At 38.8% G+C, this 24,779-nt stretch overlaps 1 protein-coding gene across 2 annotated transcripts in view; it reads right to left on the reverse strand.

Moving 5' to 3' along the window:
* Nagk (N-acetylglucosamine kinase) overlaps nucleotides 1–24,779 on the reverse strand; it is a 73,253-nt gene that overhangs the window by 23,645 nt on the left and 24,829 nt on the right. The window contains exon 2 of one of the 2 annotated variants that reach the window (XM_083126683.1): nucleotides 10,985–11,069. The exons of the other annotated variant lie outside the window; for it this stretch is intronic. Coding sequence (XP_082982809.1) covers nucleotides 10,985–11,069 — 85 coding nt within the window. The remainder of the gene's footprint in view (nucleotides 1–10,984; nucleotides 11,070–24,779) is intronic. 2 annotated transcript variants of the gene reach the window in all.

Raw genomic sequence — 24,779 nt, forward strand, 5'->3', positions numbered from 1 at the left:
CAGAAAATGAAGGTACCTTTTATCGACTAATAGGTATTGTGAAAAGATGGACTGAGTAAAATTAATCAATAAATCAATTCAAGACTGAAAGCTTTTGCTGACCAATTATTCTTCAGTTCTCTCCAGGGGTGCCCATCCCCCCCCCCCAAGGCCCATGATGCACCCCCCCCAAAAGGTAGAACATTCCCCCACCCGTTTAAGCCAAATTAATTACTCAATTTATTTTTGTCAGACAAAATTTGCAGAAAAATATAATACCTGAGGTGCAGCCACGACGGGGGCAAGTACCAGGATAAACGTACCTATAATAATAATATTAATAATGGCTTTATTATTATTACTACTACCAGTAGTAGTATCAAAGACGTTATTATGCTCATAAATTACGCAAAAAGGGGGTAGAAGTCTGTGCTAAAGCATTTGTTTGGAACAAACTATTTTAAATATTTTTTCAACACCGTCAATATCACATTAGCTAATAATGGAAATCAAGCACACAAACTGTATTTTTGAATGGCAGAAAATGAATGATAAATCCATTCCAAAGATTCATGTGTAACTTTCATGTACAACATATGTTTTACATATGCAACATGGAGCGACATAAAATAGAAAATACATATGCAACAAGCTAACGCTAAATTGTGTACGTATTCAAATCTTATTCAATACAACTATACAACACATATTATTTAAATACATTACATTACAGAAAACAAGTAGAATGCGAGCGAAGCGAGCAAGAAAATTTTTAGATCCATTTTTGCAATTAAAAACAATATTTATTTAATAGGGCGCAAATAATTTTGCTGGACGCCATGGCATTCTCTCTTTTAAAACTTGTTTTAGATCATTCGGCGCCCATGGCCAACTCCCGCCGCCCCTTGCTGCCTACAGCTCTGAACTTGTCGAATACGTAAAAAGCAGATAATGCGAGCGAAGCAAGGAACAAAATGAATTTTTATTTGCATAAAATTTTAAATCGAAGAGTATAATTGCTCCTTTGTGCCCCCCCCCCCTTTGCAGGTGCCCTTGGTCGTCAATGTTTGTCCCCCTTTGCTACCCTAGAATTGACTTCTGTCGAAGATTGGGAGGGGGGCAATGACCCCCTGCTCCCTGTGGTTGCGTTACTGTATAATACAGATATATTTAAGCAATATATGTTTACTTTAGATAGCCTACTTTAGGCTCACTGCCATTGTTAGTCAACCTTTTTCTGCACAATTTGTCTGCTCGACGAACCTTGTATTAATGCAAATACCCCCCCCCCCTTCCATCCAAACCGATTATAAAGGCATAAAAGGTGGTGTTTCATTTTAACCCTATCGCTGCGATCACCCACAGGTAGGTAGAAAAACTATACATAATAACCAAAACTAAAAATCAATAACAAGTCAATCAAACGATAGGATCGCCCCCATTTTTGTGTGAAGATATATAGAATTGGTATAAAATTTTGTCCCCCCCCCCCAAAAAAAATTCCCAATAACGCAGGCGCGTCATGAAATCCCCCTGTGGGCACCCCTGGTTGTCTCCATATATTTATCTTAACTGTTGTGTCATTGATTGAAAACATGTTTTGGTTAGTTATTATGCCATTGCTCGAATAATAGTATATTATACTGGCAAAGAAAGAGAGAGGGGGGGGAGAAAACATGTCAACTCAAACCTATTGAGGCTCAAAATTTCCCTCCACTTGTTCCTAATGATCAAGGCAATTTTAAATGAAGACTGTACTTTGGCAGGATTTCTAAAAATGGAGGGAGAAATCAGGGTCAGTAATATCCATCAGCCATCAAGTGGCGTATAATTTTTTCTTACTCATAATGTGTGTTACACGTGGTTTTTAAAAAAACAAACAAAAATACAACACACATTTTATGCCCTTGTATGTGCAATCCATAATGCATTTATTCAATCATATGTTGGTGATGTGAGATAAAATATTAACTTTTAAAAAAAAGAAACACTATACGAAAAAACATCCTTTCTACATTCCAAATTTTGCTCCGTCAGACTACCACCTCTTTATGATCATTTGAAAAGGAAAAAAGCCTGTGTGGAGTTCGAGGATAATATATTTCTGGTAGGAGAACAGATGTTGATACCCTTGAGAAATCATGTTTATCTGGGAGAGAGATGCTGCAAAAAATAATAATAATAATAAAGTGAATGAACATTTTCACACAGCAATAGAAGTAAATAAGTCTTGTGAATACTAGTGTGTCGACTGGCTTCCAAGAACTTCAAAGATGAATAATAATAAGTACCTTAGTTGAAAGACCCTGATTCAGTTTAGCAACTTTAGATATAAAATGCCTCGTTAATATGAGTAATATAGACATATTTTCAGATGAAAAATTTAAGGTTCATTAGCACTCTCTTATTCAAAAGTTGCCCTGCTCTGGCTACTTTTTCCCCACGGCCCCCTTGGCCGTACCATCTTTAGTGTGGTAACAAAATTCTACCCATAGGCCAGCTATCAATGACATAATTGATCTTGAACCTGAGACTACGACCTCTAAAATATATAAAGCAATATCAAGGATCCACGTTACTCTATCTTTGGGAACGAAAAAACCCAACAGCTGTATCTTATCTCTGATTATAAAGAATGACATATTTTATAATCTCTTGAGGATTCCGAAGTAAATTTGATAATCATATCGGCTGAATACTATTTTGTCGTGTGTCCATCTGCACTAACTTCTCAGAAGAGCTGATTAAAGTTTGACTTATGTGGATTTGAGATACAGTACAAGATTTGCTCAACTTGATTGTTGTTGTTTTTTTTTTATTCAATTTTATGTCAACAGCCCGACCCCTCTGACAATTTTCTTTTCGGACACTAGTGATAATGTGACATTTTATCCTGGACTGGACGTATGCAACCACATTGCAGTTACGACAAACAAAATACATGGTCTGTATTTTATTCCTTGTTTCAATAATGTAGAGCTGCCGTGGTCCAGTCTATAGGGCGTCTAACTGCCATACGGGAGACCTGGGTTCAATTCCTTGGTGGGATTTTCCCGACAATGTCCCTGCAGGAAAAGTGGGTCCGTGGTTCACAAAGCCGCTCACCAATGTGTACCTGGGGGTAAAGGTGGCCGGAGCTTGGTGCTGATCACACCACCTCCAAGTAGGGTGACCAACTTTCGGCATTGAATTTGCGGGAGATATAATCGCGACAAATTTTGCGCATTTTTAGCGGCTAGGCGTCACTCCAATGTTTATGGAATGGATAATATTAAACAAAAGAATTAATCTATATTTTTTATAATATACAGATTACAATAGAGAATAAAAATTTACAAATTTGCATGTTTTTTAGTCCTAACCGAATGTATTTGTCCACTGCTGCTGCAGAACTACGCATCAATCAACTACTGCAAGATAGTATGACGTTACTTCCGCCCGCCAAAGATAACGTGCAAGATCTTGTAGTCGACTTGAAGTTTTGTATGGCTCGCCGAACTCGGAATGAATTAAAATTTCGCGATCTTGTTTTTTTTTTTTTTAATAAAATATATACGGTGAAATATAATGCCCATACGGGAACCGGGAGCAAAAAACAATAGCTCTAATACCCGCGCTACGACGCCAGGGGTCGCGGGTTCGAATCCAGGCCTGGGCATGGATGTTTGTTAGTGTCCGTTCATCATGTCATCACTCATCCCCATCTTCTCAAATTAGCCAAATGTGGCACAAGAAGCGAAGTTAAATAAAGCAAATCACCACTAAATAGCTATAATACGGAATATCCCGGGAAATAGGGGAGAGTTGGTCATCCTACCTACGTGCCTTCATGACACGGTTCAATAGCTTTTCGATTAGACATCCTACTGGTATATTTGATTATGCGCATAATATAAATATGTTTGTTTTTGCGAAATTTTGAAACTGAAGTCTCGTTCTCGTCATTGTTAACAGACTGCCTCGGTCTCGAGAATCCAGGACGATAAAGTTTGATAAAAGGAGTATGCACTAAAATGTATTTGATAACGGTTGAGGAATACAATGCTGACTTATGCGTATCATGTAACTGTTCTGACGTAGACGTCAGCAGGTTTCATGCATATTTTTCATTTCCTCGTATCATTATACGAACAATAATTCCACGATAACGCTTAACGGCAGACAGTACATGTTTGCAGTGCAACAAAATAAATGTTGACTTCATGATAAAGTATGTCTTTTCGCAAGAATTTTTAAATGAAAATAAAACTGTTCAGTTTTCCTGCATGATGTGAACGACCTGACCTGTCTGATTGTAATTAAGTTTAGTCTTGAATTTGGTTAAACAGTGATTTTTTCCACACACCCCTAACACACTCCAGAATTTCAACGTCCCCTAAATTTTTTCACAAAGACCCATATTGGCTCTAAATCTATACTTAAACCCCCCTAAATACTAACTTACTAACAACCCCTTAGCTTAGAAGGAAAATTCTGGACTAACCCCTACCCTGTGGTTAAAGTTATCCAATGCATTTTTCTTTCTTTTTTCAATAAAGACCGCCAACAATTTGGGGAAGGGTGTAGGATTACTAGTTTATAAACTGAGGCTTGGATTGCATTAGAATAAAGCAGACACATTTAGTTAATTGAATGTCATAAAATTAAAATAAAACAGTGAACTGCAGGATTTTGTCCTTCCCCCTACCTCCGAAATGGTTAAAGCAGTAACGCCATTTGTAAGATTTGTGAATTACAAATGTTAAGGTTTTCTTTAATATTGCCATAAGATAGTGTAATATAAGTAATGCTTATTATGCGACTACTTTAACCTACACAAAAATAACTTTGACAAGTTTATTTGCTTGTACGTACGTACGTATGTGAAAAACTATGTACAGGAATTATAATACCCCTTTGCGCTGAAATATTGGGTATAGTTCGTGGAATTTTCCGGAACGATCGTGCAATAAAGTTATTAGCACAATCTTAATTCGATCAAGTGCCTATGAATTACAGGGCTACAAATGTTATATAGCTTCAATTTATCTTACTTAAGACCGACATAAAGTGACGAAACTTTTCCTTCTATTTGATCACTTTTGCAACATTTAAGAGGTCGTTATGTAGATTGTCTTATCACTCCTCGACAGTGTTGTCAAAAGCGAATTATTCTGCTCTAAATAACAAGAATTAGTGCATTTTTTAAAGCCAAGGAAAAAGCTTCGTCGCTTAGTATATGCAGCCTGGTCTTCAACGAAACTGAATTCATGATTAACGCAAAGAATTCGCAACCAGAAAGGTTACTTCTAACACTAGCATTAGAGCGACATCTCCGACTGACTTCAGTTTATCGCTTGTCCTTAATAAACCCAAAGGCAAAGTACATGTAAACTTCCTCCCCTGAGAATTCAACGTCTGATTGAAGACGGCCTAATTTTAAGGAAGACACTAGACCAAATCGGTAGAAAATATCATTGAGAAATTAAATAGATAGACCTATATTGAATCATGACGTACAAAGGGTTCAACGGATGTACAGGCATAAATCAGCTGGTGATTGATTGTCTTGCTGCAAACACAGCCCGTTTTGTGGAATAGCCTGAGGTTCCGTAGCAAATGGTATTTAATCTCTCCTGCAGTCTGGAAATGACATTCTTGCAGGGTCGATTTTATTTTATTCTGGGCAAAGAAAAGAATTCCGCAGGTGTCAAATCAGGAAAATGGAGGGTTGGGGTACAACAGTTATGTTATGCTTCGCCAGAACTTTTGGATCGGTATCTTGGTGCACCGGTCCACGTTTTGTTTGGTAACACTTCACACTGAATGCTTCCAGAATGCCAATGAAACAATGTTGAATTACGCGATAAACCGAATGTTACTTTCCTTTTTAGACATGCTTCGTATGTTGAATACTTGAATGGATATTCCAGTACAGTTCTAATGAAATTTAGAAAGAAGTTGCTATTATTATTAATATTAATAACAAATATAAATAAGACGCATGAGGGAAAATTCAATATACAGTCTGAAGGTGTTGTTATTATTAAACACAACGTGTGTTTTAACAGCAAGAACCGCCTTGCCCTGTGGCCGAGTGGTTAGCACATCGCAACGCCAAGGGTCCCGCTCAGGCTTGGTTGTTTGTGAATGTCCATTCATAGGGTGACCAGACACACACATTCAAAAAAGAGGACAGAGGAGGCAAAAAAGGAGGATAATGTCATAAAAAAGGGGACACAGCAAAAAATGGCAACACATTTGCCATTACTCATAATTTAATCAATATAAAAAAATTACCAACAATTTGCTTACAGAGACTTTTCAGGTGATCTCCTTCAATAACTTCCTCTTATCTTTAAGCAAAGAAAGCAATCTCCTAATCTGTTATTTAACAAATGACAAAGAATATCTACAATTTGAAGCATATATTTTACTCCTTTTCTAATTCTTGGATATTAGAATGAAATTTCCCCACAAGTTAATACAAATGTAACAAGTAAGATTAGCTTTAACTTATTTCCAAACACCGAATTACAATTTTTAAGTTGTTTAGATTTGGTAGAGAAATATGATTTTAATGCCACGAACATTTCTATTACTCGTTCAACAGCAGGGGAAAGTGACAGCCACCTTACACTTTACCTCATATTCGTTTCTTCCATCCTTTAAGAGCTGGATATTTTCTTGCAAGATAATTGTTGAATTTACACTTCGCTTCGTTATTTCATAAAAGTAAATATTACTTAATAATCAAAATTCTCACTACGCGTTTCTGCATCGTGTATGTAGGCTATAACTCGAAAAGGAATGGCCGACCCCCCTGGCGGAGTGGTTAGCACACCACGTCAGAACGCCAGCGGTCCCCGATTCGAATCCCAGACTGGGCATGAATCCTCTTTGTGAGTGCCCCTTCATCAAAATCATCGCTCATACCCATCTTCGCAATTAGCCAAAAGAGGCAGAAAAGCGATGTAAAATAAACCAAATCAATCAACCGAAAAGGAACTGCACAGCCTACATGCTTTCCAGCAGTCTCAGAGGTCGAAGCAACGAGTTAGTATAATACTAATGATTAGGGTGCGGAATTTTGCCTATTTGCCTTTATATATTCCTTTGTAGTAAAACATAGGCTTTAATGTTTAAAGTTCGTTTCATGGTGTTTCTAGTCCTAAAACACATTTCTATAGTGCCTATAAATGCCTATTTTGGGGGTTAGTGCCTATTTTGATTAATCGTGCCCAAAAATCGCTATTCTGCAATTGTTGCATACTTCAGATTTTTTTACCTGCCTTTGGCTTTCCCTAGATTGAAGAATGTAAGAATGTTGATGTTGTAGTGACTGAAATCTGGTATTTACCAGATTTGAGGGTCTCAATTAGAACATTGTTTGAAAATATTATTTTTGTTAGAATGGTGTAAATTGTTTTTTTCATCATTTGTTCAAATTCGCACAGTCTTTTGCACAAGCTGTTTTTGTGAGAATTACTTTGCCCCGCAAATGTGAATTTCGATGAAAAGAGTAGTAATATTAATAGTTTGTTAATCGTTGTCGCACTTTTATGTATAGCCTAAACTGAAGTACGATACAATACAGTCTGTGTATTGTAAAAATAGAGTTGAAGTAAGTTCACATTCATTGTCTATTTTAACGTATTTCTTAATTTTAGGGTGCCTTTTAAATGCTTATTTTCGTGCCTTTTCTTAGTTTATATTACCTTTTTAAGTGCCTATTTCAGAGATTTTTAGTTCCTATAAATCCACCAGGGGCGGCGCGTGCCTTTTCAGTCAGGCAGGGCACATTTTTCTTTTTAGTGGGGAGGGGGGGGCAGTTTACCTCTATATTCCTCTTTAAGGTTTTTGAGGGGAGTTCCTTGATATGGAGTAAGTAAATTGTTCGAACAATTTGGAATAAAATTAACATTCTGATCAAGATATCTCTCCAAAGAGCATTAAATACTCACTACGTAGGAATACGAAAAATCAGCAACATATGGAACAAAAATACATGAATAAAGAAAAAACTCTAATACTGACGTCGGAACCCTATACGCTTGCAGTAACTAAACTTTGGGTAGATACTGGAATGATTAGAAAAATGTTACACTGCAGTTTCTCTTCCATTGTCAATGAATTGAAAGGCGTAGATATTAAAGTTTCTACATGATTCAATGTCATATTCACCAAGTATCCACTAATATCAATGACTAACTAGGAAGATGATGCAGCGTTAAGTTCAGTTACAACACTTTACATTGGCCATGTACCCCAAAAAAGTTCGTTTATACTTACGAAGATATTCTGCATGTCAAGTTGCTGGAACACAGACACAATTACACAAATAAATAAACACGTACAGTAACTATAAAATCGCAAAAAACTAATTATTTCATAAGCGACCAATACGCACAGACGGAACGCAACGCAAACTCACACACTAACTCAAATCCAAATCCGTATTACAATGGGAAGAAAGGAGGATCTTTTTAAAAATACGAGGGGCTAGTTTGTGCAATAAAAAGTGTTGTCAACTTTTCAGGTCGCCGGAACAAGCGCGAAGAAAAGCATTCGAGGGATTTTTTCTATCTTATTGCTGCAGGCTGGAAGAACGAATGAACTGCCTGCCAAGCGTTGGAAACATTGAACGGTGAACGAGGCAAACATGAATGGGCAGGGCACCTCGTTCACTGCCCAGAGACGGCTACGAATTTTGCGCTTTTCCATTGTGAGGGGACCGTCCCTTGCCTATGCTGTAAAAGTTTGGATCAGTCAGTGACGTCACGTCTCCGGGGCAGAGCCGAGATTGGACTCTCTCCAACAGGACGGAGAAATATATTAACCTCGCACAGGGTGCATACCCTGTAAGTCTGGTTGCAGCAACGTAGAGGTTGAGGGAAAAAACAAAAAAAAAAAATATTTACGCGTATATACCGATAGTCTCTTCAGATGAACTTTTTATGTTAAAATTGTTGTGGGGCAGTGCCCTAGTTGCCCTTTATGTAGCATCGCCACTGAAATCCACACCCTACTAATGACCCAGTCGGGAAAGTGATCGTGTTGAGCTTCCAGATGCTAGGTGAGCATTGCTCGAATACTTAACGTACCCAAAGTGATAGGCTATGCCTTAAATGATGATCGTTACATGTGGAAGCATTCTCACCAGCACATTTGCTATGGTCTTTGCTATACTCTTTCCAAAAAGGAGGACATTTACCGATTTCTAAAAAATCCGCCCGGACGCCGGACACACACCTAAAAAGGAGGACATGTCCGGACAAAAGAGGACGTCTGGTCACCCTATCCATTCATCAATTTCATCATTTCATCACTCATCCCCATCTTCGCAAATTAGCCAAGAGGCACAAAACGCGAAGTATTATAAACTAAATCAATCAATCAATCAAAACAGCAAGAACCTTGTAATAATAATCTTTTATATCCAAATTTCCAAAATATGTAAATAAATTTGTTATTCATTATATATATATATATATATGTGTGAATAATTCTTGTTCGTAATGTTGTTCAATATGGCTGAATTGTGCAGCACGGAAGTCAAAATTCACATTTTGAAAATTTGATCGATTCAAAAAGTGATACTTTTATGTACCATGACTGATGAAACGCAATCTTACTAAGCGATTCTTACTAACAAAGCATGTCACATAGAAAATAATTTTGTTTAGTATAAAGTATAAATTCTTTTCCTTGCTAAATTATTACGACATGGAGAAAACATTCACACTTAAGTGGTTGCGCATATTTATAAAAATTCCTTTAATCCAGTGAAAGCAAATGGCTGGATGGAAGGCAATCGACCTCGTATCTCAAGTACCTGTCAGTGACATATTTGCAGACCAGTTTAATAGATAATAGAGGTTCTTTCATCTTGATATGCACGGAAATCGAAATCTGTGTAAGGAAAACTACACTCACAAATAAAGTGATATATAAAACTGCTAAGGTGAAACACCAATTAAATATTTCACCAGGGCGCGGGGTAGGTTGTTACAAGGAAAGTCACCAAACACCGTCAGCAGCCATATCAAATATGTGACCAGAAGGGTTCACCCTTCGCGAGGGCATACATCAGTCATCCTTATTCTCTGGAATACATATGAGTGCAATATCGAACTGTGAGGGTAAGCGAGGTTGTGTGGCATCAAGTTGGCTGGACACACGCCTTCGCCGCCAAACATCGTGTTGATTGGTATAATCCGATTTACACATGCAAAAGGTACCTTACTACAGGGCCGTGTTGTAGTCTCATAACATAATCTTGGCCTACGGTGAACTTATCCACGATAGCCAGTATGGAAAGCTTTTCGGTGGTTTTGCACTATGCACATCTCAGATACTGGGTATATTGCAACCGGACACACGAAAGCGCGTTGCAACGTTGTTGTATTTAGGTGGTCCTTGGTAAGTTCCCACTCTTCATTTCCAAACCACATTACGTCATGGGCAGAACAAAGTAAAAATGTCGATTACTCCCTCGGACACCAGAGTCCCTTACATTACTCTCTGAAATGTTTACTTGAAGGTAGTGTTGCAACAAATAAAACAAGATTGCTGCGCCAAGGGCTCGCTTGCTACACAATGACGCCAGGCCGCACACTTCGAGCTGTATTCGTTGTGTAACCCAATGGACATTTCACAGCCCTCATCGAGTAGGGAACGACTGCCATGGAAGACTTCAGATGATGATTCTTTACCTTCTAGACAAAGTCTTCAATGATGGGGGTGAATACCTTGAAAGTTGGTGGACAAGGCAGCAAAACGAGATGCAGACTTTATTTGTATTTTTGTTATTTCTCTACTTTTGGCTAATCGCGACGATTGGGTGAAATTCGTGAAGAGATACTCGCCTAGAAACGTCCAGACGGGGACTCAAACCCGGCGATCACTGAACGAGCATGGTCCTCGAGGCAGCGTGATGTAAATAAATTACTCTGTCACATTGCTTCAACATGTACAGGGCATGGTTATTCCAACCTTGCGGTTCTCCTCATTTAAAGTTACTCACCCAGTGGTTGGTACCTGGACCTTCACACTGTACCAACTTTTCGCCAAGGCCATTGTACAGCACGATTGTTGAATGAGTGGCTCCTCTGCAAAAGAGAAAGAGTGCAGATTACAATCAGAAGTAGAGTCCAGCGCAGATAATTCTGCCGTGCAATGCGCGACAGAACTAAAGAAGCAGTGTTGCTAATGGAGCAGATAGAAAAATCGCTGCGGTGCGCCGATGCACAGCTGTTACGTACAACAATAAAATTAGAGAATTCAGGTCTATCTAACGTTGAGTTTTAAACGTCATGCATTATACCAGGACTAGGATTAATATGTACTAACAAGTGGCTTTGTATGTAGCTACATACATATGGACTAAAAATTCGCAAAATATGAACTAACACATAAGTACAATTACCAAAAATTCTGCAAAGAAGACTTCTTCATACGATTCCTTATTTGAGTGATTTCAAACAAAATAAAAAAAAATATATACGTATATATTATTTTTCATTGCATTAATGCACTGGTGGCGTTCTAACTTTTCACTCCCAAAACCCGTATACACTGGTATGGAACTGCAACGGCAGATAATAACATGCCAACGTGTTAAACCGCTACAATTGCACCATAACACTCCTCCTCAAACAGTATTATTATTTCCTCTCTGAGATCTGCGACAGTCGGTTGCCTTTGTTGTACATTTACAAAGGATGCCGGCTTCGACAACAATAACAAGTACATATACTGCCACTAGATGATAAGCTGCGCGGCTTTTTCTTTTGTTATGAACCAGGGCCGGCGCTAGTCATTTTGCCTCCCTGGGAGGTGGCAGTAGATGCCGCTCTATTTCGACCCCCCCCCCGGTCATTACGCAGCAACGGAAAATTGAAAATCAATATATTCCTAACTAAAACATCAAATATAAAATAAATAATGAGACTTCTTATGCTATTTCAATACTATTCAGCGCAAAAGAATATCTCGCTCGATCACAGTTTTCAATAGGCTTACTTTTTTCTTCTCTTCAAATTTTGCCGCTCGGTTCGCCCTCCCCTTCCGCCGGCCCTGCTATGAACTTGGTCACCCATCAAAGCATGGCAATTTTAACACAGAAAACAATATGTATCGCATTAAGCAGCAAAAATGACAGCCTCCTCTATGCAATTTCTACAAGAACACCTGCCGGAGCCAGAGTTGAATTGCTTAGAATTTCCCGAGCTTGGCTATGCAAGGTTTTTGATTTCAACTTCGACAGAACTGGAGGCATTATGGAATTTAACGTTCATTAGCAAACACACACTTTTACATACACACACGCAATACACGCACACAACGTCAAACCGGTCAAATACTTAGTATAAAATAAAAATATGGTGCTTCCAATCCAACAAAACTCACCGCCACTTTACCTGCTTTCCCCTTCCGTGACAGAAATAGTGCTTCATTATTACAGTTGGCAACACTAGTTACTAGCTAGCCAATGAACATGCACTGCATAAAAGAAGCAACGACTACGCCGTGCTATATTGCCACATTGCCGTCCCTGCTGACCGGTGGGAACCGCGAGCTGGAGCGCTGTTCAATTGTTTTCAATGAAGTTTGCGCGAGTGTGTCCAGGAATGGAATGACAATATGGCAACAATAGCGAAGGTTTTCGAGCAGGGTAGAACACGTGATGCTAAGAGAGAGGGAGACGAAACGAAAATTCGTTTCTACGCAACGGCAAATTTACGTGTGTGGCACTCTAGCGAGAGAAAAAAAATATGTTAGTGCAGTGATGGTAAATAAATTGCCAGACGTGGAAACCGGCACCATTAAATACAAAGTTCCATTTCAAGATTATGTTGTAAATTAATTGAAAAACAACTTTGATTATTATACTGAATTTATTTAAATCATTTCTTGCTTGACGAAAATACTGAAATGTAATTGGTGTGCTAGTAATTTGCTATGAAGTTCAAAGGTCTACGTAGTAGTTTGTGCGAGGGGAAGAAGCTATTTGTAGATAATTTTGCTCTTCGAGAATCAACAATGTATTCATAACAGTCAGACCACACAGTGATGGCGACAGGAGGGCGGGGACGCATAACTCCAACAATGCTACTTTAGCCAGGGTGCGAAATCATTGAAAACTGGTGGGGGGAGAAAGTTCTTGATCTTCAAACCCCCTCCCCCACAAACATATGTGTATATTATAGGATATGCATATTTGTAATGTTATTAAAAGAAGTAAAAATAAATTACTCAATTAAAATATAGTATTATTAATAATAATAACAATAATAATAATACTATTATTATTAATACATAAAGGAAATTAATTTGATACTTTTATACATATCACATATTGCAAAGAAGCTAATTTCTTTACAAACGGGTTAAAGATATTAAATAAATTATGAAATACTTCAAGTGGTTTTATTATATGTACGTTTTGGTTTAGTTTTTGCTTTGTGTTAATATAAATCAATTAGATTTCAAGTTATTATTGTTTTGCATTCTTGTTTTACTTTTATTGTGCGTATTGATGTAGATTTGTTAACGATCTCTTGAGAGAGAAAAAACATTGAACACTCACAAGCACACTAATTTGTGTGTGTTTTCGATATTATTCTTAGTACAGTATATTTGAAATTAAAAGTAATTGCTTATCTTTTGTTTGTTATAACAAAAACTCTCCCCCCGGAAATTTTTGGTGGGGGGATTCTTGAGGCAAAGATTGTTGGTGGGGGAAATCCCCCTCATCCGCCCCAGGATTTCGCACCCTGACCTTACCCCTAATATGGATTTTCGTATGTTTTTTAGGGTACCAGAAAACATCAGCCGCTGCAATTTTTTTCTGGCACGTCACTTGGACTATACCGATGGCTATCAACTGGATTGAATTGTTCTTTCTGTGGATGATTCATGAAATACAAGAAGAATCTACTAATTTGTGTTGCTGTCCAACATGGTGCAGAAAGACAGAAATAGAAAATGTTCCTATACATTCTCATATTAATTCATTCATCGTTTTCTGCGTTAATAGGCAGGTTTTTATCTATAACCTCTGGGTTTTCCGATCTTGCGCTTTCCGCTTCATGGCAGCGTATGATCCACTTAATTTAATATTATCTGATATCTTCTTCTGCCCGGATCATTTCCCCGATAACCATTCCTTCCAGTGCTTCTTTCAGGGGAGCTTTCAGACCGAAGCGACAGGCCACACATCTGTAATCATTGCAACCTTTCGAACCATAGCGGCACGTGTTGCGTGTAGCTAGGGCTGCGCCGTTTGGAGTGCATCGTGTCGCCCCGGCCTGTTCGCGAATTCGGGGTGAATGCTTGGACCGTGACGCATGTGGCGTGTCGCTTCGGTCTGAAAACTCCCTAACAGGCAGTTCCTTCTTAGCCAGTGTTGCAGCCAATTAGTCTTTCCTTTCTTGATCGCTTCCAGCATTGCCTTTCTTTCACAAACTCTTTCCAACGCAGCTTTATTTATTATTTTGCCCATTTCACACGCTCCATCCTTCGCCATAGACGTATTTCTACAGCTCAAAAAATATTAAATTTCATGCACATTCATATTACAGTGAAAGAATCCCAAGAAATTTCGTAGTAGAAATTCATTGCCGTAGGAGCAGCTCCAACATGTTTTAATCTCCCACAGCAAACATGCTTTTGAGCTGCCACTTCCTGGAAAGCCTCTGCATGCCAGAGATAAAAAGAGCTATTGCTTAAGAGCAAGAGATACACACACACCAACACACGGCATAGTTTTTTTCCTACTTTGTCTGTTTCGTAAACCTTAACAATTGTGGGGAATGTCCCTCAGCGATACGTGAAGATATCGGTCACTGTTATTTGCTCTGAAGGCAGCGTGCTCTGCCGGCCTCTTTCATTGGCTGCCAAACGGGGTGTGTTGTTATTTTGATGATGCAATTGGTTGAATGCTGCGGGTGTGAGCAAGGTGAAAGTACAATGCCTTTCCCAAACATTTTCTTTAGCAAGGACACCTGGAGATTGTTTACTCCCGCTGCTCACATGTTGGAGACGAAACGAAACACGTGCTTAGTGGTTTCCTTTTAAAAAATGATGACATGAGCGTTTGTTGAGCGTCATAACTTTTGTTTTTTTGCTGTACCGATACATCCCAATTTTGAAGAGAAGCCAAGGATATAGGTGTGTCTGTGTGAGAAAGAGGACTAACATACTACTTGTATGGATCGCAAGATTTTTTTTCACCCCAGAGGAACAAGCGAGGCATTTATTTCCCAAAAACACTGGTTCAATTTCCGGCCATTACGTTTCTCTATTTGTAGCTTTCCGACCCTTATTATAATAACCAATACAAATTCATACCGATGAAATTAAATTATATGTGTGAAATACATATTATTTAGTGGTCTAATATTCATTTTCCGGGCGATGGAGGCACATAGTAATTCGGATCCCACTTTATACTGATTCGCTTTACTGTGCATAAAGTGGACTTAAAACACCAACTCAATCAATCAATCATTTTCCTAGGGGAGGGATTGCTCTCACGTTGCTTCCCCTTTCCGGCAAGTATACATTTCAAGACAGTCTGAGTTTTTCGGCACGAACATTATTCGAAAAACAATATACAGGTTCGACGTCTGAATTAAAAAAGAACAACTAATTATACCGGGCTTCAGCGATGGCGCAGTGGTAACGCTGTCGCCTTGTAATCACGGGATTCCGGGTTCGATCCCGAAGGAGGCACATTGCACGTAGGCTCGGATCCCAATTTAAACTGTAGGTCGAGCCCCGATAAGCCTAAGTATAAAAGGTGTCAATTGAGGAAAAAACCCTGCAATAAATAAGGAAGTTTCAAGATTGAAAACCTTATAATTCAGATCATAACTTATAATGACGCACTGCCATTGTGCAATAAAAATAATAACAGAAAACATTGTGGATAAGCCTAATACTGCACTAACGTCACAAGAGATTTACTTTTATTGAATTCCAAGAATGTTTGTTTGTACAAACTCTTCCCGCGTAATTTATTATTTGTAAAACGTACGTCAGATGAAACACTAACATTCTTTGTTCGTACATTTTATGATACAAATTATCGACAAGTTATCCTATCAGCTCCATATGACAGATAATAAATTTTCAGCCAACGAATTTTAATCAGTGTATGATTTGGTTAGCAAATAACTACTTTTACGTATATTCTTCTGAGTAAGACACGTGCACTTCGAGGAATAAAGGTGTCTCAATCAGGCGATAATAATGAAAAACGATAATTTACGACTGGCTGATAACAAAGTGTGTATTTTCCTGTATGTACTAATTACAAATATTTCCTTGTAGTTGATTGATTTGGTTTATTTTACTTCGCATTTCTGCCAATTTTGGTTAGTCGCGAAGACGATGATAAGTGATGGATGATCGTACGAAATTCATGAAAGGACACAAACACCACCCATGACCAGGCCGGGATTCGAACACGGGACTCCTTGCTTCGTAGCGCGCTGTGCTAAGCACTCCCGCCACGCAGGTTGGCTATTTCCTTGCAGGTTGGTACCAGAACGATTATACTATGAGGTGGCTTAACCAGCACCCCAAATTTTTTTGACAAAATCCCATTTTATGTTTGTTTTGGTGCCAAATTCACCTTTACACCCGCCAACAAAAATTCACACACCCCTAAGACAGAAAATTCTGGAGAGAAAGCATACTGGCCAAGAGTTTCTATAGTAGTGCCGCCGTAAGAACCGGTCTCCATTCATGGCGTAGAACGGTTATTTTGACAAAATCCTGTTTCCCTGCTGGCTGCTTTGGGAGGAGGGATTTTAATGTCGCTTCTTGCCTTAAAAAAAAGGAGGCCAGCGGAAGAAATAATTGTCTGTTTGACTCAAGTTTTTTCGTACTTAAAGGTGACAACAGAGGGTCGCTGCATGAAAGGCGGTCCTCGCGCCGGCTGCTACGGTGGCGTCGATATAGTTCTGATATGACCAGCGTGGTTAGTGGGGTGGATCCAGTACCTCATTTTCGAAGCATAAGGATATTGGCGGGGGTATAAATCACTGGATGAAGGGACAATCACATACATCACAAACAATCACAGCACAACATGAGCCCTAGAGAGGATTATACTGGCTGCAAGTCTACTCGCCAGAGCCTCGTTAGTCTGCAAATTACAGTCTAGGTTGTACTACATGGAAGAGAGGTTGACATCGTCCTCAGAAAGTGTTACACCTTGGGAAAGACAAGACAAAAAAGACATTCCGAAGTTATATTTACGTTTCCAAAAGCTGAAACGCTATATAAGACAACAAGCTTCCAAGCCGATTAATCATGGAGGATCGTTCATGTAAAATTCCGTTCTAATTATTTCGAAGAAATTTAAAAAAAACACTATGGTGGCATAGAATACCATTGAAGCGAGCCTAAGAAATACTAATGTTTGTTTCCGGAAGGAAGAGAATCAACTTTCACAAGACTTCCAGAAGGGCAAGGAAATTGACATGCGAATGCCTCGATATTTATTTATTAATACTTTAAATTGTGCAAATATTTCCAGTCTAGAAACTACACATATATCTTTCTTATGAATGACAATGGATAGCATTGTTATTTCTACGGTATGCCTAATCTGGTTTAACTTATTTTGGCCAAGGACGCTACAACTTTAATAGTTGTAATTCAATTGTTACTATTTATTTATTTAGTGAGTGAGTGAATTAATTTTTTTGGCTGCCCCGGCACACTTGGCCATATTGCACCCTTGAGAAAAAACGGGGAAAAATTATCTTACCTACAAATCCTTACCTTAGAGCTAGAGCTAAAAAAGCGTGTAAAGGGTGTCTTGAGAAGGGTTAAAAATGGAGGATTGTAAAGGGATCTGCTCATGACATAAACATTGAAAAGGTAAGGTACTAAAAACTTCCTCATACAGTGTAAAACACCTTGTACTTCTCAATAAAAACATTGGTTAAAGCACAGTCATTATCTCCCAACATGGAAGATAAACAGTTGGGAAAGTTTTAACCAATAAAATTTTCTTTCCAAACTTGGATATAATTACATACACGTACATTTAAGTTTTTTTTTTTATTTCTTAAAGAAAAATATTTGTGTATGTGTCTGTGATATTTCTTTAACTTTCAAAATCTTTACACGTAATATAGTGTTTTGATCAATTTTGAGATCTTTCTTACTTTATTGCACAACTAGCTGATTACCCGGCGTTGCCCGAGTATTTATTTATCCGAATCTTGTATTAGACAGGAACATAATGAATTCTAACTTTAGTGTAAAATGCAACTACTTTTAAATGTGATCGTGAATGTCACCAAATAGATTAGCGACTCCGACACTAATCTAGGTCATTTGTGGCATTTCATTTGTCACCCCCTCTCACCCCCAATGCCGATAGGTGATGAAGTTGAACCGCATTGGGAGTGTCACGAAAACTATGGATTCCATTCGCAACACAGCCTGAATGTTAGACAACCCGAGGAACACTATCGTTGTGCGGATGGCATAGAGTCACAGATGTCTGTTTGTCCGGAATTTAATATCTGTCGATCTCGATTATTTTTACATGTCACCCCTTCCCTCCCCACCTCTAGGGGTGCCAGGGGTGTCTTACCCCAAAAATATTTTTTTTCCAGATTGCAAGTGATACATGTACCAAGTTTGGTTGAAATTGCTCCAGGCGTTCGAGAGTTATGCCGGAACAAACATATATATAACACCCACACATACATCCATTTTTATATATATATAATATATAGATTAGTGCAAAATATTTAGTTTGGACCCGTTAAATCCTCTCCTTATATACGGCCGTGTATATATCTATGAATTGACTAAGTTTTATCTTTGTCTCTTTGGTAGTATCAGAGATAATGACACTCGTCATGAATAAATGGGAACGACCGACCGTAATTTGTCGTGATAGTACAGAAGAACCAGCCAGATTTCAATCTTGGTGTCGACTTCAGAGATGGGGTGGTTAGCACAGCGCGCTACGACGCCAAGGATCCCGGGTTTGAATCTCGGCCTGGGCTTTGCAAGTCCCTTCATCAGTTTTCTCATCTTCGCGATTGGCCAAAAGTGGCAGAAAATCGAAGTAAAATCAACTCATCATTACCATCTTTCAGTATATTTTCTTAAAATTTCGCCCTATATGAATTCAATCAAGGTGAACGGGATTTTAAAACTGTCCTTGTGCAGACGACCGCTAACCTTGGCATATTTCCATCTGCCATGTGTCGATCGATCCTTCTTAAGGCACTCGCATTGCCTTATTATCTCCGGTTCGAAACAGGTCTTTCTACGGGGGCCGTGGTCCCAAAATAGAGATTCAGGGTCTCAGAATAATCCTTCGCCAATTTCAATCTCAGTTCCATACACTACTAAGCTATGTACAGTAGGATTCACAAGTACTGCCCTTAAATTGCCCATGACTATTTTCATTATTTATCTCTTGTCACCAGCTTATTTTGCGTTTTATTTCAGTTCTTAAAGCTCTCATTTGGTAAAATAAAATGCATGAACATGGTGGTGGACAGTTTGCTTGGTAATACTTATGCATCCACTGTACAAACCATTTGGTGAATCGAAAAATATGCAACCGAGTTGCCACCAAAAGTGGTAGTAACATAATAGTCCTTTTGGCAGCGGCGGCGATTGGGTCACAAAACTGGGGGGGGGGGGGGGGGCAAAGACAGTACATTTCCCTTCGTAGATAAGAAAAAGTGGCGAAAACTGGGGGGTCGCCGCCACTGCCTCTTGGTGTTAATGCGGAATTGGCGTTGTTTAGCACCATCTTTGGTGTCTTGTTACACCAGTTAGGGTGTTACACTACTTTTGGTTGCGACTCGGTTCATATTTTCTTGAGTGCAGGTATCAAATAATTCAAATTAACCATCGTTAATTAATTTGAATATGCTTAACGAATAAATTTAATTCTTAACGAATTAAAAATTGGCGGATTCTGCTGTGGTTCGTCACATTTAAACACAACGTTTCTACAGACACACTTAACTGTGTTTAAGATTAATGAAATAATGGACTACCTGCAAGGATGCAACTTTCTCAGTTAGAAACGGTCACAATTTCCCCTGGATCTTGTTCGGCTTTTACCCATAGTCATAACTGATCACGAGGAGGTCAGTAACCCCCCCTCCCCCATTCCACAAACTTGATCTTCGTGGTGTAAAGATTGCAGTCGTGAAATTTGAAACGAAGATATTGCATTATCTGGTGTTCATTCTGTAATTTATTTCACCACTTACCCTGAGGTTATTGTAATTAACGTTGGCTGGCATCACAAAATATGAAACAGGAAAAATCCACAGAATAAAAAGCAACTGATGTAACCAAAAAAAGTTCTTGGTAACCATAAATCAAAACAAACGATAGCTTTCACTAAATTTGATGATTGGCTAAATTGCTTCGTAATTCTAAAAAAAAATTAACCAGATTTCGTCAGTACTTCTAAAACTGAGAAACTTAATTTGCTTGTCGCGGCACGAACTTTCTTGTTGATGTTAATTCATGTAGCCATTTCTTTCCGTGTACATATAGGAAATTAGCACCGCAGAAGAATAATTTTCAAACTCAAGAAATTAGTTACAAAATGAAGTTTAGTAGGGTCATAAGTTATCATACACGCTAACACATCGGAAGATAAATTCGACTATACATTGCTCGGGTAGGATAAAATTAAATAACAATTTAGTGCAGTGACATGAGAAATATTCTACTTATCCAATTATAATGTGTACAAGTGAGGTTTATAAAATCTATACGTATTGAGAACCACTACTGTAAAGCATTCGTGTTTTCATACTATACTCCGTCCCAGGAGTCTGTGGAGCAATCGAACGAAAACAAGTCCTCTGCGCAAGTAGTGATTCTAGAAGGCTCGACCAATGAACGACATTGTAGCAGCGCGCACTGCATTGTTCCGCCCACTCGCTTTATCCCCTTCTCAGCCGTTATGCGCGGCGTAGCTTAGACTCCTGGGACGGAGTATAGAAGGAAACAGTTTTGGGGTCTCACGGATGGCGTAATGGTAATGCCGTCGCACTGTGGATATCCGGTGAAGGCACATTGTACACTGGTTTAACCTAGGGATGTGCCGAAGCCGATTATAGATGTATAAAAATCGGCAGAAATTGACATATCAACATCGGCATCGGCAAAAATCAGATATTTAAACCGGTACAGATTATACTAGAGTTTTACCTTCTAATAAGTTTTATATTTTAGTTTTGTAAGATTTATTGAAAATTAGGTTATGATCCATCATTATTATAGAGTTTTTGTAATAAAATTATTGCAAACTCTCATTCAGAGGATCAACCTAACTCAAAATCAGAAATAAACCAGTACATTGCTGAACCAGGATCTGCTGTTGTATTGGAAATTCAAAAATGAGTATTCAAACCTGAAGCAAGTGCTGAGAAAATACTTGGACATACCTGCTGCATCAGTATTCAGTGATTGAGTGTTCAGTGTTGCTGAACAGATTTGCGATAAGTGAAGAAGTAGGTTACTTCCTGAAGTGCTTCCAAAACTCGTGTTTCTGAAGTTGAATCTGGCAGCAGTAAATTTCCAACATTAAGAACAGGAATTCATTTTGCATTTCAAAGAACTGCTTGTGTACTAATGTAAAATCTTTTGAGAATCCATGTTCTTCTTAAAGGTTCACATAACCACCTTTTGTAGATGCAAATGTACATTCGTATCTCTTGAGAATATATATGTATATACATATGATATGCAATACAAATGTACATAGTAAATTTATTTTTGTCATGCAGAAAATAACATCCCATTTCTGTTTAATAATCTTATGTATCGGAATCGGTATCGGTTCCAAAAATTATCGATGAGTACATCGGCATCGGTAAATTTTCAGCTTCGTCACATCCCTAGAACCTATAAAATCGAAAACGCTTCTTATAATGGTATAGACATCCCTCTGCACACGCGAAGTTTTATTTCTGAGAAAACCATTAAATTTCAAGGACATTATTCTGAGAAATGTCAACAAATAAAAATCTGGAGGGGCTGGGGAGCACGCACCCTCCCTATACTATGGCCTCTGCTTAGCATGTGCCTACTTTAGATACAAGGACTATAAGCTCACACCAACTTGATCACCACAGGCCAAGGTCTTGCGTATCTGCTGTGTCAACAGGGGTCTCAACCTTCGCTCGCGAGCGAAAAAAGCCTCGTCATTTGAATAAATGCCAGGGAAATGGAAGATAACTCGCGGGACTTTCGAGGAAAGCGAAATGATGTAAACTCTGCTTGGTTGCAGAAGTAGGCTATGACTCTAGAACATTTTTTTTAAAAGCGAGAAGTGAATATGGATAAAAACGCAAATACCTCCTTCCTAATAAATTGCTGAAAATTGCGCATACAGCACTCTATGAAGTGTAAGACAAAGAAATAAATTCCCCAATAAAATTATGCTTAACATCGTTATGTAACTGGTATTAAGACATAATTTATGTCAGTGATGAAAGTACAAAGTGCCAGGAAATGTCTCCAGGGTAGAGGTAGAGGTAGAGAGAGAGAGAGAGAGAGAGAGAGAGAGAGAGAGAGAGAGAGAGAGAGAGAGAGAGAGAGAGAGAGAGAGAGAGAGAAAGTATAAAATTAAGGGATAGAAGACTGATTTAAAAAAAAAATATTATGGGCACATCAGCACATAGGCTATTTTTGCCCTTCATAAAATACGAAGATAAACCCTTCAACCATAACAAAACTGAGGACTAACAAGGAAATAAAATATGTGTCTTAAAAACTTCCTTACCCAATTTTTAAAACTAATATAATAATTTGTTAACAAGAACAAAAACTATAATATCAGAGGATAAAATCTCCATTCCCTAGTTAAGAGCTAAGGCTGTAAGAGAGTTCTCAGCACAAATCAGGACAACACGACCCCACAGAGGATTATCTGACTGTGGGTCCATGCACCAGAGCCTCGTTGGCGCACAAGACTGCAGTTACCGAGAAGAAAGAGAAGTATATTCTGTCCCTGGAATATCTGGAGCAAACGAACGAAACCAAGTCTGTGCGCAAGTAGTGACTCGAAAGGGCTCGACCAATGAACACGTGCGTGGAAAGGGAAAAGCGACTGCAGCTACCAGTCATTTACAGGAGTGTGTAGCGCTTCGCTCCTTCCACTCGCGTTCTCCCCTTCTCTACCGTTATGCGTGGTCCTGCTCCAAAGATTCCCGGGATAGATTATAGATGCACTTGGTTGAAGAGAAAGATTTGAACTGGGACGAAAAAATAAAGAAGGATATTGTTGAAGAAGAATAGTGTGTGGGTGTGTGTGAGAGAGAAACAGTGAAGTAAAGAGACAGAAGATGAAGGAAGACACATGGGAGGAGGAACAGTGGAAAAAGGAATGGGGACAATTGAGGACAAGAATAGAGATGAAGATGGGAAGCACACACCCCCATAACACCACCCCAAGATTTCCTCAACACCGCCTAAAATTTTTCAAGGTCCAATTTGTGTTCATTTTGGCTCTAAATTTACCCTTACACCCACTAAATACGAACTTACACCCCTTAGATGGGAATTTCTAGATAAACCCCTGATGGGAAGTATACCCATAGAGAAAGAGAGTGTGACTGAGAAAATGGAATAGACAAGCAAAGGGGAAAAGTGTCATTGAGGAATAGGAAGGTAAAGCAGTGCGAAAGAAAAATAAACGCAAATGAGAGAGAGAGAGAGAGAGAATTAAGAATACAGAATTTGCTATGCTTCACGTAACGAGAGGAGAATTTCAAATTCCATAAGCAGTCGTAGGCTAGACTTTGGAGTCAAAAGGCAAGGTCGCCCAGTTGACAGTAAATTACGGGTGTGCGACAGCATTCCTACACGTGCAGCAGTGGTCTGCCTGCGAACGCCATACTTGATGTTGATTCACTGTTGCCAGTATCGTTAAATTTATCGAGATATTTACGATATTTCATACAAACATATTCTCAGCACGGGGGCGGCATCATATATATGACGGGCGGAAACCGGACTTCGGTGGCTGAGAGTTCGAGTCCTAAGGGCGCATGCTCAATTATCATTATTAAACACTAATTTTACAAAATAACTTTTCAGAAATCAATACTGGGCCTCCCCGAAGGTGTCTCCTTGTAATGAAAGTGTCCCGGGTTCGATACTCGGTGGAGGCTCATACTGGTTCGGATCCCACTCTAAACTGTAGGTCCAGTCTAGATTAACGTATATATGCGTAAAGAGGAATTGAAAAACTCAAGAAGTCAACAATAGTATTTAATGTTTCTTTCTTTAAGAAAATCATAGTTATTCTTTACTTAGCCTTGCAACACTGTGCTGGTTTTTCCCCATACAAATCAGCTCATTCATACCTACTGATCTCTATGATTTCATTATTAAAATTCAAAGTCACAGATTTATTGTCAGTTTTATTTATTTGTTCAAATTTAGCATTTCCCCGATAATTACTACAATGAGCGGCAGCACAGAATCATTTTTCAGGTTATTACTAATCGAGTAGCTAGTCTTACAAATCAATTATCACGCAAACAATCGTTACATCATTATCCATCCGTTCTTGGTCACCTTAGCTAGTAAGGAATGCGGCCCTGGTTAATCGACAATCATGAGATCAAATGGCGACCCCCACCTCCTAGACTTCTTAATTAAGCGATGATCGTCGGACACGTCTAAAACCAAGCCTTCATGAACCTTGCAGGCGACAACTAGAAAAAAAGGCCAACCGCCCTCGCACTCCCAAGAGAGGACCCTAATCCGCCTCTGAAATTGAAAATAAAACTGGC

The sequence above is a fragment of the Lepisma saccharinum genome, chromosome 8 (genome assembly GCF_977018435.1).
Source record: "Lepisma saccharinum chromosome 8, izLepSacc3.1, whole genome shotgun sequence".
Taxonomy (NCBI): domain Eukaryota; kingdom Metazoa; phylum Arthropoda; class Insecta; order Zygentoma; family Lepismatidae; genus Lepisma; species Lepisma saccharinum.